At 41.6% G+C, this 18438-nt stretch overlaps 4 protein-coding genes across 12 annotated transcripts in view; 3 read left to right on the top strand and 1 right to left on the bottom strand.

Annotated features, from left to right (window-relative positions):
• Positions 1 to 3908, top strand: part of ubr4 (ubiquitin protein ligase E3 component n-recognin 4) — a 54999-nt gene extending 51091 nt beyond the window's left edge. For all 9 annotated transcript variants that reach the window (XM_067591761.1, XM_067591760.1, XM_067591757.1 and 6 more), the window contains 7 exons: positions 100 to 242; positions 370 to 495; positions 592 to 786; positions 953 to 1177; positions 1363 to 1453; positions 2044 to 2206; positions 2429 to 3908. In XM_067591761.1, the coding sequence (XP_067447862.1) occupies positions 100 to 242; positions 370 to 495; positions 592 to 786; positions 953 to 1177; positions 1363 to 1453; positions 2044 to 2206; positions 2429 to 2493 (1008 nt within the window). In that variant the 3' untranslated portion in view covers positions 2494 to 3908. The remainder of the gene's footprint in view (positions 1 to 99; positions 243 to 369; positions 496 to 591; positions 787 to 952; positions 1178 to 1362; positions 1454 to 2043; positions 2207 to 2428) is intronic.
• A 5218-nt stretch (positions 3909 to 9126) lies between these two features.
• On the top strand, positions 9127 to 10576 carry LOC137185333 (transcription factor HES-5-like). The gene is made up of 2 exons (XM_067593672.1): positions 9127 to 9307; positions 9420 to 10576. The coding sequence occupies exons 1-2, from the start codon at positions 9245 to 9247 to the stop codon at positions 9861 to 9863; spliced, it is 507 nt and encodes a 168-aa protein (XP_067449773.1). The 5' UTR covers positions 9127 to 9244; the 3' UTR covers positions 9864 to 10576.
• Positions 10577 to 13589: 3013 nt separating this feature from the next.
• Positions 13590 to 15439, top strand: her12 (hairy-related 12). The gene is made up of 2 exons (XM_067593671.1): positions 13590 to 14345; positions 14458 to 15439. The coding sequence occupies exons 1-2, from the start codon at positions 14277 to 14279 to the stop codon at positions 14875 to 14877; spliced, it is 489 nt and encodes a 162-aa protein (XP_067449772.1). The 5' UTR covers positions 13590 to 14276; the 3' UTR covers positions 14878 to 15439.
• Positions 15440 to 16380: 941 nt separating this feature from the next.
• Positions 16381 to 17327, bottom strand: LOC137185331 (transcription factor HES-5-like). The gene is made up of 2 exons (XM_067593670.1): positions 17184 to 17327; positions 16381 to 17094 (listed from the first exon to the last, which is right to left on the bottom strand). Exons 1-2 carry the CDS (start codon positions 17250 to 17252, stop codon positions 16678 to 16680), a joined length of 486 nt encoding a protein of 161 aa, XP_067449771.1. The 5' UTR covers positions 17253 to 17327; the 3' UTR covers positions 16381 to 16677.
• Positions 17328 to 18438: the final 1111 nt, after the last annotated feature.

Here is an 18438-nt window from a genome sequence, read left to right as displayed (position 1 = left end):
AATATTATGAAACACGAATGCAGCTGACTTGGAAATCTTGTGTACAGAACCAGCTCGTGTTCTGAATTAACATTTCGGTCCTTGTCTCTCTTTTTCTAGCCAACCAAAGTCCTGGGGATTTACACTTTCACAAAACGTGTGGCCTTGGAGGACTTTGAAAACAAACCCCGCAAACAGCAGGGCTACAGCACTGTGTCGCACTTTAACATAGTCCACTATGACTGCCATCTGGCAGCTGTCAGGTAACAACATCTGCATAAACATCTGCATGTACCTGCTGATGTTTAGAATACCTCAGAAATTGTCTGCTGTGATCTCACTTTTCATTCAATATAATCATCTTTTTATTTTTCCTTTTCTCCGGGGCAGACTGGCCCGTGGCCGAGAGGAGTGGGAGAGTGCCGCTCTTCAGAACGCCAACACCAAGTGCAATGGACTGCTTCCTGTGTGGGGGCCACATGTGCCAGAATCAGCGTTTGCTACATGTTTAGCAAGGTTAAAACACGCATCAGCACACATACAGACATCAAAATATTCTTTGATTGGTCACACAGTGAATCATTCCCAACTGGATTTCTCTCTGGCACACAGGCACAACACATATCTGCAGGAGTGCACAGGCCAGCGGGAGCCCACGTACCAACTCAACATCCACGACACCAAACTGCTGTTCCTCCGCTTTGCTACCGAACAGTCGTTCAGCGTGGACACAGGAGGAGGAGGCCGAGAGAGCAACATCCACCTCATCCCCTACATCATCCACACTGTGCTCTATGTGCTCAACACGTATGAACCTTTTTACCTGACTATAAAAAATGCATTCAGTCAGTTCTAATGCCCAGTTTCTAGATGTAGGACAGTGATGAAGTGTAAAGATGACACATGAACCATCAGTCCCTCTATTTGATCAAAACTCAGCTGGTATGTTTACTGTCTCACTTTAAAAACTCAGTACAAGAGCTACGTCACGGGAGGAGAAGAACCTACAGAGTTTCCAGGAGCAGCCATGTGAGAAATGGGTGGAGAACTCGTACGAGGTTGAAGGGCCGCACTATTTCACCATCTTGGCCATGCACATCATGCCACCTGAACGCTGGAGGACTTCACGGATGTACTTCCTACGAAGACTCCTGGTCACCGCACACGCCCGCAAGGTCTCAGCAGTCGGCACCAACAAGTATGAAACTGCAGGATGAAATTGCTTTTTCATGTTTTGTGTCTCTTCAGGAAGATGTTTGTAGTTTGGAAGGAGCATTTCTTACATATCAATGTTTGCTTAAAGCAGATTTGTTGTTTGATTGTACTGAATGACTATATTTAGTAAAACAAGCCTTCATCTTCCTTTTTTTCTTTTATTATCAGACTCACAGATAAAGCACCAAAGGAATATGCAGTCTATCGCTCGCCTCTTCTCTTCTGGGGTCTGGTGGATCTGGTCTACGACATGTTTAGGGTAAATGTGTTATAATTTCAAATCTACTGTTCATGTTGATGCCACAAACTTGACCACAATGATATTCTCCTGTATGATGTATTAGGTCAGGATGCTTTGATCGCACTGATTGGTCTGAGCTGACGTGACTCGATTAGTGTAACCTCGCACGTCATAAGTTGTTTCAAATCTGCTGTGCTTGAGCTTCAGAAATGTTTGAGAGAATGTAGCGTGTGTGGATACTCCTGCACTGCTTGATCAGTAAAAGATCTTCGCTACTGAAAAGCTGTTTGATTCAGAAAACAGCGACGCTACCACCACACTGCTGAGACATGGAGACATGTTTAATCCATCTTTTTAGTATATGTAAAGATAAATCAAAGATAACTCATAAACTCAGGCTTGATGAACAGTGACACAGCAAAAGGAGACCGCCGAATGTTTGGGGCAAAAACAAAAACCTCTGAATGCAGTCGAGCAAACTTTTGACCGCAGCTGGACTATCGTGCAGTGTTGTTGAAGCACAGGTGATGTAACATTTGAGATATGTCAGCTGTTACTTGACTAACTTCTCTCACTGCCTTTTTCTTCTCTGCTCTTCGGCCGTGCAGAAAGTACCCACCAGCAACACAGAGGGGGGCTGGTCCTTCTCGCTGGCAGAATATGTCCGTCACAACGACATGCCCATCTACGAGGCGTCAGAGCGCGTGCTCCGGGCCTTCCAGGATGAATTCATGCCCGCCGAATCCTTGTCAGAGTTCTTTGATGTAGTAGGTCAGTATACATGTACACACCTGATCACCTTTATAGATTATACTAACAGGACAAATCTACAACAACCCAGCTGTTAGAGTCGGGATGTCTTCTCTGTTGCATCTCTACTTTGTCATTTATGACGGGTCGACTCTTGGCTTTAGATTGTTTCCAGGTCTAAGATCTAAACTGCAATGTGACGTGAATGTTAACAAGAAACCTTACATTACGTTTCTCTTCCAGGTCTCCTTTCTGAAATCGCCGACCCAGACCTCTTCCTGCAGGATTTGTTGAACTCTTTGCCCTGATGGCCAACCTCACCCCACACCCTCCAAAAGAAAAACGAAACACACAACAGCCCTGCAAAATAACGTTGGGACACCTACCAAATCTCTCTTTTTACACACTGACACACACACAGAGTACACACACACACACAGTATACACCATGCTTCCCTCTCACCTCCCTCCCCCATATGACAACTTCAAATTAACTTAAGCAGAAACTATGTGTAGTCTAAAAAAAAAATCATCCACTTCTGGCAACATCTATGTAACATTAACACAAAAACACAATGCTGTTAAAGGATTGGGGGGGGAACACACTAAAGCAGAATTTACACGTTGCCCCTCTGATTCAGACCACATCAGTCCAGAGTTGAGGACGTAACTCCATCCGGACCCGCTGATGATGAAACCCGAAGCTTCATCGTTGTTCTATATTTAAAGGACATCAGAGATCGTCACAGAACGGCAGGCTGCTCTCTGTGGTGACGAGAGAATCAAATTATTCACGCTAACAAGCAACAGTTGTCTGGTTGAGGGAATAACTTGTGAATTCTGTTTTAGGGTGGACGTTTTTGGGCTTTTGAAATTCCTTCCCCTCCCTATATTGGGGTGCAATGTTAAGGTAACTAAAAATGTTTTGGGATTTGACCCACCACGTATTAAGAGTGGAATTTGATTTTATCTTGTTTTCCTTTTTTTGTTTCTTTGGTTTAAGTTTGTTTTTGGTCAGGGCTTTTTAAAATGGCAGAAGTGTCACATGGTTGCGAGCTGACTTGTCCTTTTCTTCCGGGATTTTTGCTGTTTGGTCTTCATGTAGGTTCTAACTGGAATTTGAGTGATGGACAGGAAAAAAGTTTTTGTTTCATTTAGTGCGTATGTTTAAGGTTTCTTTTATCAACCTCAGAAGCAACATGGGGAAAATAACGATGAATAAAAGTTTGTTTTAATTTCGTCCTGTGACGAAGTGAACTTTGGACTTTGTGAATGATTCCATCTGTTGCAATGAAATTTCAGACCTGTCTAAATTAATAATAAAACAGACTTACATTATATCCTTAAACACTTTTTTTCCTTTGACTTTTTTTTTTTGTCATTCAGTTTGTTTTTCACCAGTTTCTTTATCTCTCAAGCCTCTCTTCACTCTGTAAGATTTGGGTATTCCCCAAAATAACCGGCAACACTCTTCTGTCAATCCCCAGGACTGATTTCTGGAAAGCAAAGTGCCGCTGAGTTTTCTCCTCAGCGATTGATCTACTTTTCAACATACAGTTAAAACACGGAGTCCTTGTACTTGAGAGCTGAATGCATGGTGTGGAGTTCACCCAGTTTATTGTTAATTCGCCTATTCCCGCTGCTACAATGTTCAAATGTTGCTGAATGTCTGCTTTTTGAATTTAGTCTATGATTAATAAAGCCGTAATAATTCCAAATCTGATCCAGGGTAACCTCTTCTGTTTACACTCTTTAAAAGGATGCATCACTTTCTGTATCTAGACTAAAACAAATGTTTCAACTCAGCATATGATGGTGCTAATAGGCCTTATTTACTTTTTACATTTTGACATGTCACAGTAGGAGAAGCACAGGTGTAAATAATAAAATTTATGATGGATTTATTCCATTTAGCTGCTTCAGTTTCATGGTGCTGGTACTGTGTGTGCTGGATCATTGTCACACTGTCATAACTTACTGACACAGAGCTATTATTGATGTTAACAGTAACAGTTGTGCTTTTCCTGCTATGACAAGTAAAACTCTGCCGTGAAAAAGACCTGCACTGTTATTGCTGTTAAAATGTCCTGTGAAGAGACAAAGAATTGACAAATTTATAATGTATTGTTTTAGGGTGGGTTTTTTGTTGCATTGAATTAGATTTTTACTGGATTAGAAAGCTGCTGTAATATAAGGTTAAAATGCAGCACAAACTATAGAGCTTATTTCACAGCTATTACATTTTTGAGGTCAAAACAGCAGCCTTCAACTGCCACATTTTAACTAATGTTTAGCCCTTTATGGTGTTGACCTGCTATTTAGTTTATTAGTCACCCCCATTCACATTTCCAGCATTCCCAGTACAGACAGACAGGATGACCTCACAGAGCATGAGAACTGTTGTAGATGGGAAATCTCCGTCAGCGAACTGTTATTCTTTCTGTGCAACAATAGAAGAATGATCCACATAATATCAGAGCACATCACTGCACTTTTTTCACAGGTTGAGATTCACTCTGGCAGATTACTTAACACCTGAGATTATAACCAAAACCACTACATGGCCCTTACGCAAGGCTTTTAAAACTCCACAGGCTCCAGTAAGACATGCACACTACTGCTACACACAGGGGGTTACAACAACCTGAACATGTGGCTTCAAAAGACGAAGTCTCTCATCTCAGCAGTTTTTTTCTGCTCTTTCACACCTGAAATCAGAGCAAAGACCGTGAGGACTTTTCAGGGAACAGTTTTGATGAAGACTTTCACCTGTGCTTCTTCAACCTTTGCTGTGGATTATATCTGAGGTATTATTTTATAAAGGCCACTGGAGGGCGATATTCTTTAAGACGTTGCAATATGGGCGACATGACAATTGTAGCTCTCCATTTCCAGTGTAAACTGGGAATAAGATACAAAATACACTTTTAATTTTGACTCAAGACCATGACTACATGGTATGGAGCATCTAGTCTATAGTTTACATCTGAGAATGGCTGGTCAAAATAATCTGTAACAACACAAACTGTAAATAAACATCAATATCAATTTATTTTCACTTTGCATATGAAAGCACATATTGCACATTTCACTTGTAGCTTTCAGCGAGACATTTATACATGGAAACTAAAAATAACATCATTCACAATGTCTTAACAACATTAAACAAGTAGTATGCATTGGCATAAACATTTCACCTTTATACAAAGGAATATGGCTTTTAATTCCACACAACCTCGACAACGTGGTCTTTAAGTGACCAGTCTCAAGGAGTGCTGAGGCTCAAGGCATAAAATGCACATTTAAAGGCCCAAATGTGGACCAATAAGATCACAGTGTAGATGGTCACAGATGAAGACACTCATCCTTTCCACTTTCTGTGGATGGAAAACACCCAAATAAAATGTTTAAAAAAGAAAAAAAGCTTTAAAAAAATAGGTTTACAGTCCCTTTTTTTCCATCTGAAAAATATTTTTCCATCTGGATCTTCTTGACACAAAGCTGCTGTGTTCAGTGCATCGAAGCTTGTAGATACACACACACGGAGTCCTGCATGTCCCGTCTCATTTCATCATATGTGTGTCCTCTCCTTACTGGCAGCACAGCGGCGCCACATCCTCAGCAGGTGAGGGGAAGAGCCGCATGGCCTGTCTTGAGGATTTGTTGTAGCCGTTGTGGAAAATCAAGGCCTTCTTCACTGTGAAGAAGGAGACTGTCTTGTCCCACATGTCAGAGCTGGACATCCCAGTGTTGAGTTGGCTCTCTAGGGCTGAGCGGACCCTCACTGCTCTGTCTGTGCACTTCCTCTCCAAAATCATCATCTTACACATGCTGAGGAGAGAGAAGAAGGAACAGATGAGTGTTGGATACAGTTTTAAATGTAGACAGAAATCCACAACCAGAAGAGCAATTTAAAGGGTTCGTTCACTATTTTAAATGACAAAAAAAGAACATTTTCATTCTTAACACTTAACACAGTTTTTTAAGTGTGTCCACGTTCTGAGATAAACATCTGAGATTTCTGCTGCTGCCACAATACAACAGAGGTGAAACAGACTTGAATTGTTGAAAAATGACAAGGTCTATCAAGAATCAGTGTCCTCCATAAAAACTGATGTCAGTGTCATCTGTGCAATGAAAATGACCCCCATTGTATCGGGATGCTGCTTGGTTAAACTCCAATAAAGGTAAGTAGAGAAAATGTTTTTTGGTAAGTTAGGTTAACTAGTCCTTTAACAGATCACTTTGAACATCTGCCCCAAATGCAGATGGGCTTCCAATCAATGTTGATAAGACACTGAAACAAAACTGTTCTCTGTGAGTCAAATTATTGTGTCACCAACACTGACGGCTTTACAAAACCATGACACTAAAACAACCCGACCTTAGAATGACCTTGGATGAGTATTAAGTCATATGAAAAGATGATGGGTAAAACCAACAACTTCTAGAGTTTCCTTCATCTAAACTTACGTTGTGTGTTGATCCCTCATGGTGAATACGCAGTCAGGTGGCGTCTCGTCAGTCCAGGCCTGTGTGGGGTTCAGGAGGCGTTCAGGGTTATGATTTTACCCTCCAAGACATCCCTCCTTTATATACTTATAGCAACTCTCCCATTGATTTAATGTGATTCTGGTTCTCACAGCGTTTAGCCAATCACAAAGCAGTGTTATGACAATAGTAAGTGAATAAATTAGTTGAATTCAGGAGTTACAATGGCCCCAATCCAAACAAACAGGTGGGAGGGGCCCTTCGCAGGTCGCTTGTCGCTCAGCTGATGCGCCACAACAAGGGGGATATCCTTGTTATTGTATTGACTGGGAGTGAAATGTGGTGGGAACATGGAGGAAAACATCTGCCTGAAGACCTCCAACATGGAGCAGAAGTACATCTATTGAAAAAGAAACAGTGGACAGAGATGTTAAGTCTGAAGTTTATGACCTGAGCTTTAACTCTTTACTTTTTTTACTTTTTAAAATTGGAGTAAACTTAGAAAAAGTTAAATCATCACAGACTCAATCACAACTGACAGTATTTTAGTTTTTATGTTGAAAAATGAAACTTTTAGTGCACAAATATAACAGATAATTAACTTGTTATATTTGTGTCCTAAATGTGTATCTTTCCCTGAATCTTTTTTTTGCTGCAACAACCTCTTAATGTGGCTCAATATTCACTTACTCAGCTTTTTATCTAGACAACTTAGGAGTTTTAGAACTTCTCCCTAATATACCTTGAAAACCAACTTAATCAAACTATCCATGAAGTTTCCCACCCTACACACACAAACACACACAAACACACACACACACACTCTCTATTCTTATTTATCTTTCTGTCTCTATTTCAGCCTCTCCAATTCTCACGGTGAGCGTCTCCCATGCTTGATTGGCCGACAATAGCGTACGATCCGTCCAGATGGTGTGCCTGGAAGCCCTGTTGACAGCCCTGTGTTCCCGTGTGTGTGTGTGTGTGTTTGTGTGTGTGTGTGTGTGTGTGTGTGTGTGTGTGTGTGTGTGTTGGGAGGGGGTTGGTCACTCAATCTTTGTTTGATGGGGCACACTTCCTTTGTGCGGCTGGCCTCAGTGTCATTAACACTGAAGTGTGGGAAGCCTGGGACCACAGTGGCTCCCACGTTCCACACAGGCAGGAAGGGAGCGTGTGACTGAGACGTGGCCAGCGGCAGGCAGGTCAGCCAGCTGTGTGTGTGTGTGTGTGGGGGAGAGAGAGAAAGTGAATGAGAGTGTGTCTGTCTGTGGCTGATGTGTGAGCATGTGCTGGGAGTGTGGAGACTGTTGAGATGTTTACACTTGAAGCACTTTTCTTCTCTAACAATTCAAATCATGTTCATCTACCATCAAATTAAAGATGACAGACTGAACTTCAAAAGCGTGGCTACTGAGCCGTTTCCACAGCAAAATGTCCAGTGTTAATGAGCACTGATTTTTTAATGACACTTATCTGGAGTTGCCAAGTGTTGAATGGAGAGTTTATGTCGATTCAGTGAGCTGATGTGGTTTAAAACTATCTGAAAATATCCAAGTAACTCCTGTGAATTTGTGCTTTTGTAAATGGTACAGTGATCATTTTAAAGCACTGAAACTTGTTTTCAAATCCTACATGTTTCTCTATAAGACTGAATATTAGTATCTGAAATGTTAGCTGTTAAGTTAGGGAAAACAAAATGAGTTATAAATTAATAATATAATTATGAACCAGAATTATCCTTCTCTGAGATATTTTTTTCTGAAAAGTTGCTGCCTACTCTAATCAAGAAGAGCTCAGAGGAAACTAATACATAAATCTCTCATGTGAAAGAATCAATGTTGCTCTAACTTTGGCAGATCTCACATAGGACCCCTCTTTGGTTACTGCTTATAAGATTCTGATTAAGAAAGGATGTTTTATTAACAGGCTGATTTGGTTTGTGTGTGCATTCTCTTTGCTTTATCAAGTAGATTTAATCCAAAAACTTAAAGAGAAGCTCTTTTGCTATCCATCTCTGAGACGTCTCAACTGTTGCACAGCTCCATGAAGGAAGTCTGCCGTGTCAAACCGGTGGAAGCGGCTGCATGTTGGTCTTTTCTAATGGCTGGCCCTCTGTAACACCCACGTGTGCCTGGTGGCAGAGGCACTTTGTGCTCAATTACGTCGCGGTGGAGATGACATGAGAGAGCGGCATGCTTCCCTCTGGGGTCACCACTTTCCCATATCAACACAAGCACTGGGTCACTCTCCCAGCTACACCCCCTCCTCCCTCCCCCGCCACCCCACCCCGGGCTCTTTCTCTCGCAGTCTATTCCTCCACCTGCTCCCCGGAGACACACTCATTGTCCCCACGGCTATAAACACTTCATTGAGCATGTGGCAGCCCTGCGTTCCTCAAAGCCCTTCCCAGCGCTCTCATTGGCCGGGGGACTGTGAGAAACTCCAACAAGCCCAAGACCCACACATTCATATGGAGATTTGGGTGTATAAATACAGGGCAGAGGCAGAGGAGAAGGCAGCTCAGATTCAACTGGCTCTTCGAACCGAGCAGAACAACTCTGACTCACAGCTATGGCACCCACTGTTTTTGGACAAGCAAACTTCTCTAAGGAACACCTGACTCCAGCTCATAAGGTAAAAACTATTTCTATGAATTCACTTAACTCCCTTTTTGAATTGTGTTCATATAATTTGAAAAAAATCCAATATTCAAGTGGACTAAATGTTTTTTCCCTCTCATTTTCAGCTGAGAAAGCCAATGGTGGAGAAACTGCGCAGAGATCGCATCAATACCAGCATCGAGCAGCTGAAATCCCTGCTGAGTCCTGAGTTCCTCAGGCAGCAGCCCGACTCCAAGCAAGAGAAGGCTGACATCTTGGAGATGGCTGTGTCCTATCTGAGGGGCTGGCAGCAGCAGAAGCAGCAGCAGCAGGCCAGCATGACCTCTGGCCTGATGTCGGCCGGCGACGGCTACTCCTGCTGTGTGCAGGAGGCCGTCAGCTTCCTGTCCCACTGTGAGGTCCAGACTCAGGCCCACAGGCGGCTGCTCAGCCACTTCCAGGGCCTGCAGGCGTCCAGCAGGACCAGCCACAGTCCCTGCACCCTCTCCCCTCCGGGCTCACCGCTCCATCAGGTCAGCTCCAGCAAAGGTGTGAGCCAGGCCGGCTGTGCTCTGTGGAGACCCTGGTAGGATGGAAGCAGCGTCACCTCCACACACACAGAGAAAGAGAACCACGTCTGTGAACGTCATGGACAGCAAGTTAAAGACTCACTGAAGTCTGTTTCCTTTTGCTTTGGCAGGAGATTCAATATTGTTTTACTAGTTTATTGTGATGAAACAGGCACAATGTGCTGGTATTCCTTTGGAAGGACTGAAATGTTCAGGTTTTACTGAATATGTACACCATGTATACACATGGTATACTTTATATTTTAAAGTGTTCACTCTGTGATTGTGTTTATTGTTCCTCTGGGAAAAAAGATCCTAAAATGTTGTTTGTTTTGCAAACGTTTCTGAATCTTGTTGTAAGACCCACATTGGGTTGAAACTTTTAAGTGTCTGAGACACTGTTTGATTTATGTGTTTAAACTTCTGTCTATCTTTGATACTGAGTATCACTGACTGATACAATTCATCAGCTTGGTGTTGATGAATCAACAACATCCCATAAATGGATCCTATGGATCCACTTTTACTGTAAATCTTCTTATGATTATACTCTATTATGACTATTTGTGACCATTATTTGGCCTATGTGTGAAGGAATATTATTATTGTTGATAATTGTTCAAATAGATGTTTTTTCATCTTCAAATTAATACCTTTTATAAAGGGATTTTGTATTGAAAACATCAATCTTTACTAAAAGAGTCTGTTGAATTGCTTCCATGAGAAGTTTGTCTTTGAACATTGAAAAAATAAATGAAAAACTTCAGATGAAGTTTTGCAAACATAAACAATTGTGGTGTTTTTACTTTTTCTCAGAAATCTGCAGAATGCTGAGTGTTGAGGACAAAGTACATAGAAAATCTTACATAAAAACAGTAGTTTGTGTGTTAGTAGTGATTGAATGAATGAATTCTGGGAGGGAGCAGCTAGTGTTTTGGTTAAGATGTTGAAGAAGTAAATGTAGCAGCTCTCTTTAGGATTACACACTTTTATTCAGCCACACCTGTTTATCAGCTCTGAGGTGAATGTGCTTTGCTCAAGAGAGCGGGGGCAGTTGTGTTTTGAGGGAGAGCACAAAGGTTTGAATCCTGCCGCAGTCTGTGTAGGAGATGCTAAAAATGGCCTTGTTTGTCATGTAATCATAGATTACTTTAACTCTGCATGTTCACCTTGTTCACATTCAACTGCTTCAGTGTGCTAATATTTTTGAAAAACAGTGGAGCCTTAACAGAGGCTACATGTAAAACTATAAAGTGCACGTTCACCTTTTAAATATTATTGCAGACTCAATCTACAAGATTCAAAATTGTTTACAATTCTCTAATACAATTGTGAAAAGAAAAACAAAATATTATTTATTCTGGTGCCAAAGTGCAGCCAACATAATAATATCTACACTGGATACATTTCCATTATGAGTTGAACAGTGGTGCCACACATTTAAAGTGCTTACATTTAAAATTATAATTTGTACCGTAAGTAATGGATGTAAATGTGTAATACATCTTAATGGCCTGATTTTACTTCAACAAATCAGTTGAAAACACCTGCATGTGCAAAAACACAAGTGATGCTATTCAGGTACATTTTTGATATGACTGCAGCTGGCTGTGCATCTGTCTTTTGCTGTATCATATTTTTTCCTCCAGTGATCCAATATTTCCCACAGGGATCACTCAAGTTTCATCTGGTCTTGCTGGTGCACAGGTGTTTAAAAAAAAAGAAGGAAAAAACTGTGGTATGGCGACACCCCTGCACATCACCACGTCCCACCTCTGTTGTGGTGGCCGTGGCATGCTGTCTAGTGCTTGAATTATGTCTCAAGTGCCACAAAAGTCTTTCACAACTATTTGTGTGTGCAGAAGTTGTGGAGAATGTGGCATGCCTGGGACTTTCTCAGGGTCTAGTTGGCCAGGCCAGATGGTCTGGCTGAAGCTGCCTCCCCTCCCCCTTCAACAAGAGATCAAACACCGTAGCTAATGTGATGTGTAACAAGACACACTTCTATTGTCCCCGTCTAGGGGCCAGTGAATAGGCACAGAGTGTGGGAAACGGGAGATACCACACTCACAGAGAGATGGCTGACGGGAAGCCCCTCTGCAATGGCCGAGACTTTATGGCAGGAATTCAGAGCTCTCTTCTGGTGGGAGGGGAACTCGTCTTCACACACACTTGTAGACAAAGACCCCCAGCAGCCGTGTAGTGCACACTAACTTTCAGACGAGGCACAAATTCACACAAACATGTCGACAATGAAATCAGTGGAGAGGACAGATAATAAAGCCAGAAATGAGCGGACAGATCGGCAATTGACAAGAGAGAAGAGAGATGTTTGCCTATAGATGACCCGAATGTGCAAATGAAGAGCAAGAAAACTAAGATTGTTGTTTACAATCCAAACTTCCATCTTACCTTGATGGAACTTTAAAGCACCAAAAATATCAACAGGTCACCAACCTGCTCAGATGGGCAAAGGAGGGAATTAACTATGTTTATCTAATCAAAATTGTATTATTTATTATTATTATTATATTTTGGAAGACTTTATACTTGATTACCTGATTAAGACTGCTGGAAATGTTGCCAGTGTGTTGATATTCTCTGAATTAAAGTATCATTTTTAAAAGGAGGAGTATGTTTCCGTTGTTGAATTACTTCTTTGACTCATTTAAAACTTTGAGTACTTCTTTCACCATTATGAACTGCTGAAACCTGAAATTAAAAGAGCCAACACAGACCAAAGGCAGACGGACTGCTCTGTGCCAGGCAGTGAAGCCAGTTGACTTGATTTTTCCCAGATGGACGAGGACACAGAGTTTCTGTTTGTCCTGCAACAAAAGATCAATTAACATTCCCAGTGGAGCATTGAGGAGCAGCATGGCTTTTGTAGCTCATTTACCCTGATGTTGGGGACTGGTGGGAAACTGGGGAGACGGGACTACTCACACTGCACCCACAAGGCCGGCTTCACATCTGGGGCCAGCCAGTGATGGAGGCCCTCGGAGGCACACTGCCAGCGCGCTCATAATACCATTAACTTGACACTAATTTGAGACAGTTCATTTACAACAGAGCCTGCAGACATCAGGGAAGAAAGACAAGAGTTTATGATTAAAGGCTGCATGCTTACAGCTTTCAGCAGAACTCTGCGACTATTATGTGACTAAAAACAACATAACTGAAATATGCAGTTCAGTTTCTGGAAGAAAAAAAAATTCCCACGAAACATAAAAACAAAATGAAGTTTGGCCTCAAATATCTGCAATATGAAGTGAGAGTTGCTTGCTTGCTTGCATGCTATAAGTTGTTTCATGTAATAATAACTAAATAAAAAGATGAAATTATAATTTTGCACACTAAATCACTAAATGGTGCAATGATGAGTGTTATAGGTTACTATTATGAACCTCTGATTAGGACAGTTTGGGATAAATTATATGAATATCATATATAATTCTGACTTGTTTTCAGGCACAGACACTATAGTTCTCATCATGTAAAGCTTCATCATTAACATCAGTTGTTCACATCATGATTATTAAACAGATGAAAACAGTTACATGTGATATGTCATATTTGTTCTCGTCTGTGTTTGATCTGAATAAGTGGAACAACAAACTAAATCAAAAACTCATGCTGTGCACACGAGGTCATTTGCTGCTCGTTAACTGCGTCTCCGCACCGCACGCGGTCTCGTGGCTCGCGCCGCGCAGAGGACGTGCGCCACTTTCACACCTGAGACGCGAGTCAGCAGCAGCCTTTGATCAGCAGCGTCTCTCTTCAGATTACCACACTGGGTTTTTTCACACATTATTGCGGCGGAAAACCCTGAAGGGAAAGAAAAACCGTGACTCAGAACATAGTAAGAAAAGCAACAGGTGGGAAAAATGTTTCACCTGCAGCCAGTTGACTTTTAAACTCTTTAAAGTTGATTTTTATGTGTCCAAATGTTCCAGTTTGTGCACCAAAATGCTTTTTGGAGGAAAGGTGTCTTTCTTTGAAGAGACGAGTATTCAGTTTATATTGTTTTATTGCAGTGAAGCATTTGGTCTTTAATTGCAGTTACACCCCTCCTCCTCCTCCTTTGAAGATGCTCTTTTGTGTTTATCACTTCCCCTTATTTTACATCCAAAAATTAAATTTTGACCTTCAGTCTGTGATAAAATCTCAGATGACTGCTTGATAAAGTGTTAATTACCTGTTGCTTATCTTGGGAAACATGCCAAGCACAGATACATGCCCTCTGAGTTATTGACATGTCATCTATTGTTGTGCTGGGAGTCCCACTGGTCAGAGTGTGGGAACCCCAGCCCAGCCTCAGCCACATGGCTTTGTTATGCTAATCTCACACTATAAAATGAGGAGCAACTCCTCCAGAGACATCAGAGCTAACACTGCTGTCCAGAAGAAGCTGCTCACTTCACCTGCAAAGACATGGCTCCCTGCTCCACCAACTACTCCTCTATTCACCACATCAGGATTTCTGAGAGAGACAACATCAAAGTGAGTATTGAAGTAGATTTTAATGTTTTTTTTCCACCAGTTTTACAGTATAAATGTCTAATTATTGTTGACTTTGAATCAAAAACTTACTTTCTTATCTCCTCTTCCTCAGTTAAGAAAACCTATTGTGGAGAAAATGCGCAGAGATCGCATCAACAGCTGCATCGAGCAGCTCAAGATCATTCTGGAGAAAGAGTTTCACAAGCAAGAGCCCAACTCCAAGCTGGAGAAAGCCGACATCTTGGAGATGACTGTGAGCTTCCTAAGGCAGCAGCTGCAGCCGGGCCTCTGCCAGAGCGACTACAGCCAAGGCTACTCTCACTGCTGGAGGGACTCTCTGCACTTCCTGTCTGCCGGCTCCAACACGGAGGCCTCTGTCACTCCTCTGCAGGGCCTCCAGCAGCAGGAGCAGCAGCTCCTCCAGGCCCAGAGAGCCAGCAGCTCCTCCCCAGTCTGCTCCACCCTCAGGCCCACCACGCTGCAGGACGGCAGCAGCAGCAGCAGCAGAGGTCCCGTATGGAGGCCTTGGTAGAGACTCTGACACACAGACACTGTGAGACCTGAGGGGAGCTGCACTCTCCCTCACTATATGTAGGAAATATGCATTTCCAGCCTGCTCATTCATGGCGGGTTTCCTTATTGTCTCATCACATTGATGGACAAGTAGTAAAAGCGAAGGCTCTCACTTATTTTGAAGATTGTCCTGCTTTGACTTTAATTCACTGATCTGATGTTTTGATGCTTTTTCTTTGTGTCTAAAGCTGGTTTTAAGTGATGATGGTTTTGTCAAATCTTGTGAAAGGATTGTTTACTCCAGTGGAGTTTATCTTTGGACTGCTCGATGTAACAGTATATATCTGCCATACTGTGTTATACTGACAGCTGCTGTTGAGAATATTTCTCTTCTGTTTTGAATTATCTATGCCAAACATTTAATGTTATGGATCAGGATGATGATGATGATGATGTGTGTATGTGTGTGTGTGTGTGTGTGTGTGTGTGTGTGTGTGTGTGCATGCAAGTGAATTTACATGTTAACATTTTGTAAAAGGATGTTGATATTGCTGGTTTGCTATCACATTTAGGCTCTTAAAACTCATTTCTTTGTATGACAATTAACAATAAAAAGATACAATCGTTAAAAAAATGGTTGAATCCATATTTTCATGATTTATGAGACAGAAAACTCAAAAAACTTCTCCTTAAAGTGAAGATTTTCCTTTTAAATAAAGGAAATGTGTGTCTTTAGTGCCAGTTTTCATCACAAACGTCTGTTTAAAGCTTGTCTTTATTTTGAAGAAGGTCACGTGACATGTGGTTCAGGAAGTGACAGCACATCAGGAAGTGTTTGTAAATACAGTGCATAATACTAGAGGTAAAAGTAATGTTCACACTTGCAAATAAAAACAATCATCTGCTTTCATTTAAACCTCATGTATTAGGATACAGGTCAATGTGTATTTAAATTATATTACTTCAGAGCTCAAAAACAACAACATTAAGACACAAGCAAGTGTTGAGTATCTTTTTTTTTCACTAAATTCATAGAAAAAAGGTATCCATTGGAATTTATGGATCTGCACATGACAATATGAATTTTATCTCCATTTCACAAACAACACTCAGATGGTCCTTAATTGTTGGAAAAAGCATCAAATTCAACCTTGTTTAAGACTAAATCAAACCACCAAATCACATGAAAACACACACACACTGAAGTCATGTTTATTGAATACACTGTATTCAAAATTAATAGATTCACACAAAATTTAAATAGAAGTAAAAATGTATTTAATTGAAATAAAAAGTTAAGTTACAGTAAACACTTAACATATTGTTCACCATAAAATCTTATTTCCAATATGCAGCTTTTTTTTAATAATACATTATAATGAACAGCACACACAAATGACTTCTTGCTGTTAGCGGCTGACTCTTCCCTTTATTAAAGGAAAATAAGTCACAATAGACATGTTCAGTTAGCCATGCTAGTTTCAAACATAATTGACAAACTTCAAACTTCTCAGCAATTTTAACTTCACACGATGAAAACATTTTCGGTTACATAGAGTAACAAAACACTGCTAATAACATCACTGTGATATATGTTCCCTGGAAGGAGAAGTTTTGCATGAGTGGTGAACGATCTCCATTGTGAACTTGTTATTACAGTGAGGCAACAGAATACCTATTACACATCTTCTCATCAATATGATGAAACAAAACACTCAGTAACACCATGAATGAGCAGGCTGGAAATGCATATTTCCTACATATAGTGAGGGAGAGTGTAGCTCCCCTCAGGTCTCACAGTGTCTGTGTGTCAGAGTCTCTACCAAGGCCTCCATACGGGACCTCTGCTGCTGCTGCTGCCATCCTGCAGCGTGGTGGGCCTGAGGGTGGAGCAGTCTGGGGAGGAGCTGCTGGCTCTCTGGGCCTGGAGGAGCTGCTGCTCCTGCTGCTGGAGGCCCTGCAGAGGAGTGACAGAGGCCTCCGTGTTGGAGCCGGCAGACAGGAAGTGCAGAGAGTCCCTCCAGCAGTGAGAGTAGCCTTGACTGTAGTCGCTCTGGCAGAGGCCCGGCTGCAGCTGCTGCCTTAGGAAGCTCACAGTCATCTCCAGGATGTCGGCTTTCTCCAGCTTGGAGTTGGGCTCTTGCTTGTGAAACTCTTTCTCCAGAATGATCTTGAGCTGCTCGATGCAGCTGTTGATGCGATCTCTGCGCATTTTCTCCACAACAGGTTTTCTTAACTGAGGAAGAGGAGATAAGAAAGTAAGTTCATGATTCAAATCAATAATACAAATGCTATCTGACTGTTAAAATCCCTTCTGGTACTCACTTTGATGTTGTCTTTCACAGAGATCCTGATGTGGTGACCAGAAGAGTCTTTGGTGGAGCAGGGAGCCATGTCTGTGCAGGTGAAGTGAGCGGCTTCTTCTGGATGACGGTGTTTGCTCTGATCTCTCTGGAAGAGTCTCTGCTCATTTTATAGTGAGATATTAGCATAACAAGGTCTTGTGACTTGGCAGGGCTGGGATTCATAACAATGAGAAACACATCAATAACTCAGAGGTGGAGCTGACACAGGCTGGCCAGTAGAGATAAAACCAGTCCTGAGATATATATCAGACTGAGAATGATATGCTGTCAGTCTCTTATCAGGGGGCTGCGCTTATCTCACCCTCCAGTTACACAGGGGAACACGGACTGCAGCTCCTGATGACGACCCAGGGAATAATTAAAGACAGGAGTTAATGCAAAGGTGGCATCCAGAGAAAATTTATTAAAAATGAGCATGTTTTTGAGATTTAATTAGATGTGTAAATTCATAAAAACTTCTGGGATTAATCCACATTTTGGGAACAAAGACATTTCTTCAATTTTACATTGCAATTTCAGATTTTTGCTTTGCAGTTTTTCTCCCTTCAAGTTCTTTGAACATCTTCTAGTGTCACTGTTACAAATTAATTGTAATATTTAACTGTTACAAACAAATTGTCCTAATGAGATGACACCTTTTAGAACATTTTACACAAACTAATAATGATGTGAGGACTTTAATAAAAATGCAGTATTGCAATATTGCTCGACTGTGCTTTCAAATGAGACCACTAGAATATGTTGACTCCTGCTGGTACCATATTTCTGGATTGTGGGACATCTTGGGTGTCCCATTGTAGTATTTTGTAAATCTTGAGACCAGGCTTTTGATTTTCAGAGGATACATCCATTTTAAATACCGTGTGATGATGAATATTCATTTTCCAAAAATGAAATGGACCAAACAGCTTGTGGAATCAAACTTTTTGCACTTTACTGTGTGTTCTTTAGGTGCCGACAATAAAACTCCTGCTTGTTCACCCATGGCACACTTCGATTGTTGATGGAGGGTATTAAACTGTGAGTGGACAGACAGACTGTGGGAAAGCCAGGCTCGGACTCTACTCACACATCTACTGGTCAATAGGGCTGACCTCCCAGCCACAAAAGGCCTTTTCATCTCTTTTCTCAAACAACAGCTAACAGCAGCACTGTGACTGTGTGTGTGTGTGTGACTGTGTGTTTGTGTGTGTTTGTGTGTGTGTGTGTGTGTG

The sequence above is a fragment of the Thunnus thynnus genome, chromosome 6 (genome assembly GCF_963924715.1).
Source record: "Thunnus thynnus chromosome 6, fThuThy2.1, whole genome shotgun sequence".
Classification (NCBI taxonomy): domain Eukaryota; kingdom Metazoa; phylum Chordata; class Actinopteri; order Scombriformes; family Scombridae; genus Thunnus; species Thunnus thynnus.
The sequence above is the reverse complement of the archived record's forward strand: the minus strand, read 5'-3'. Positions and strand labels throughout refer to the sequence as shown.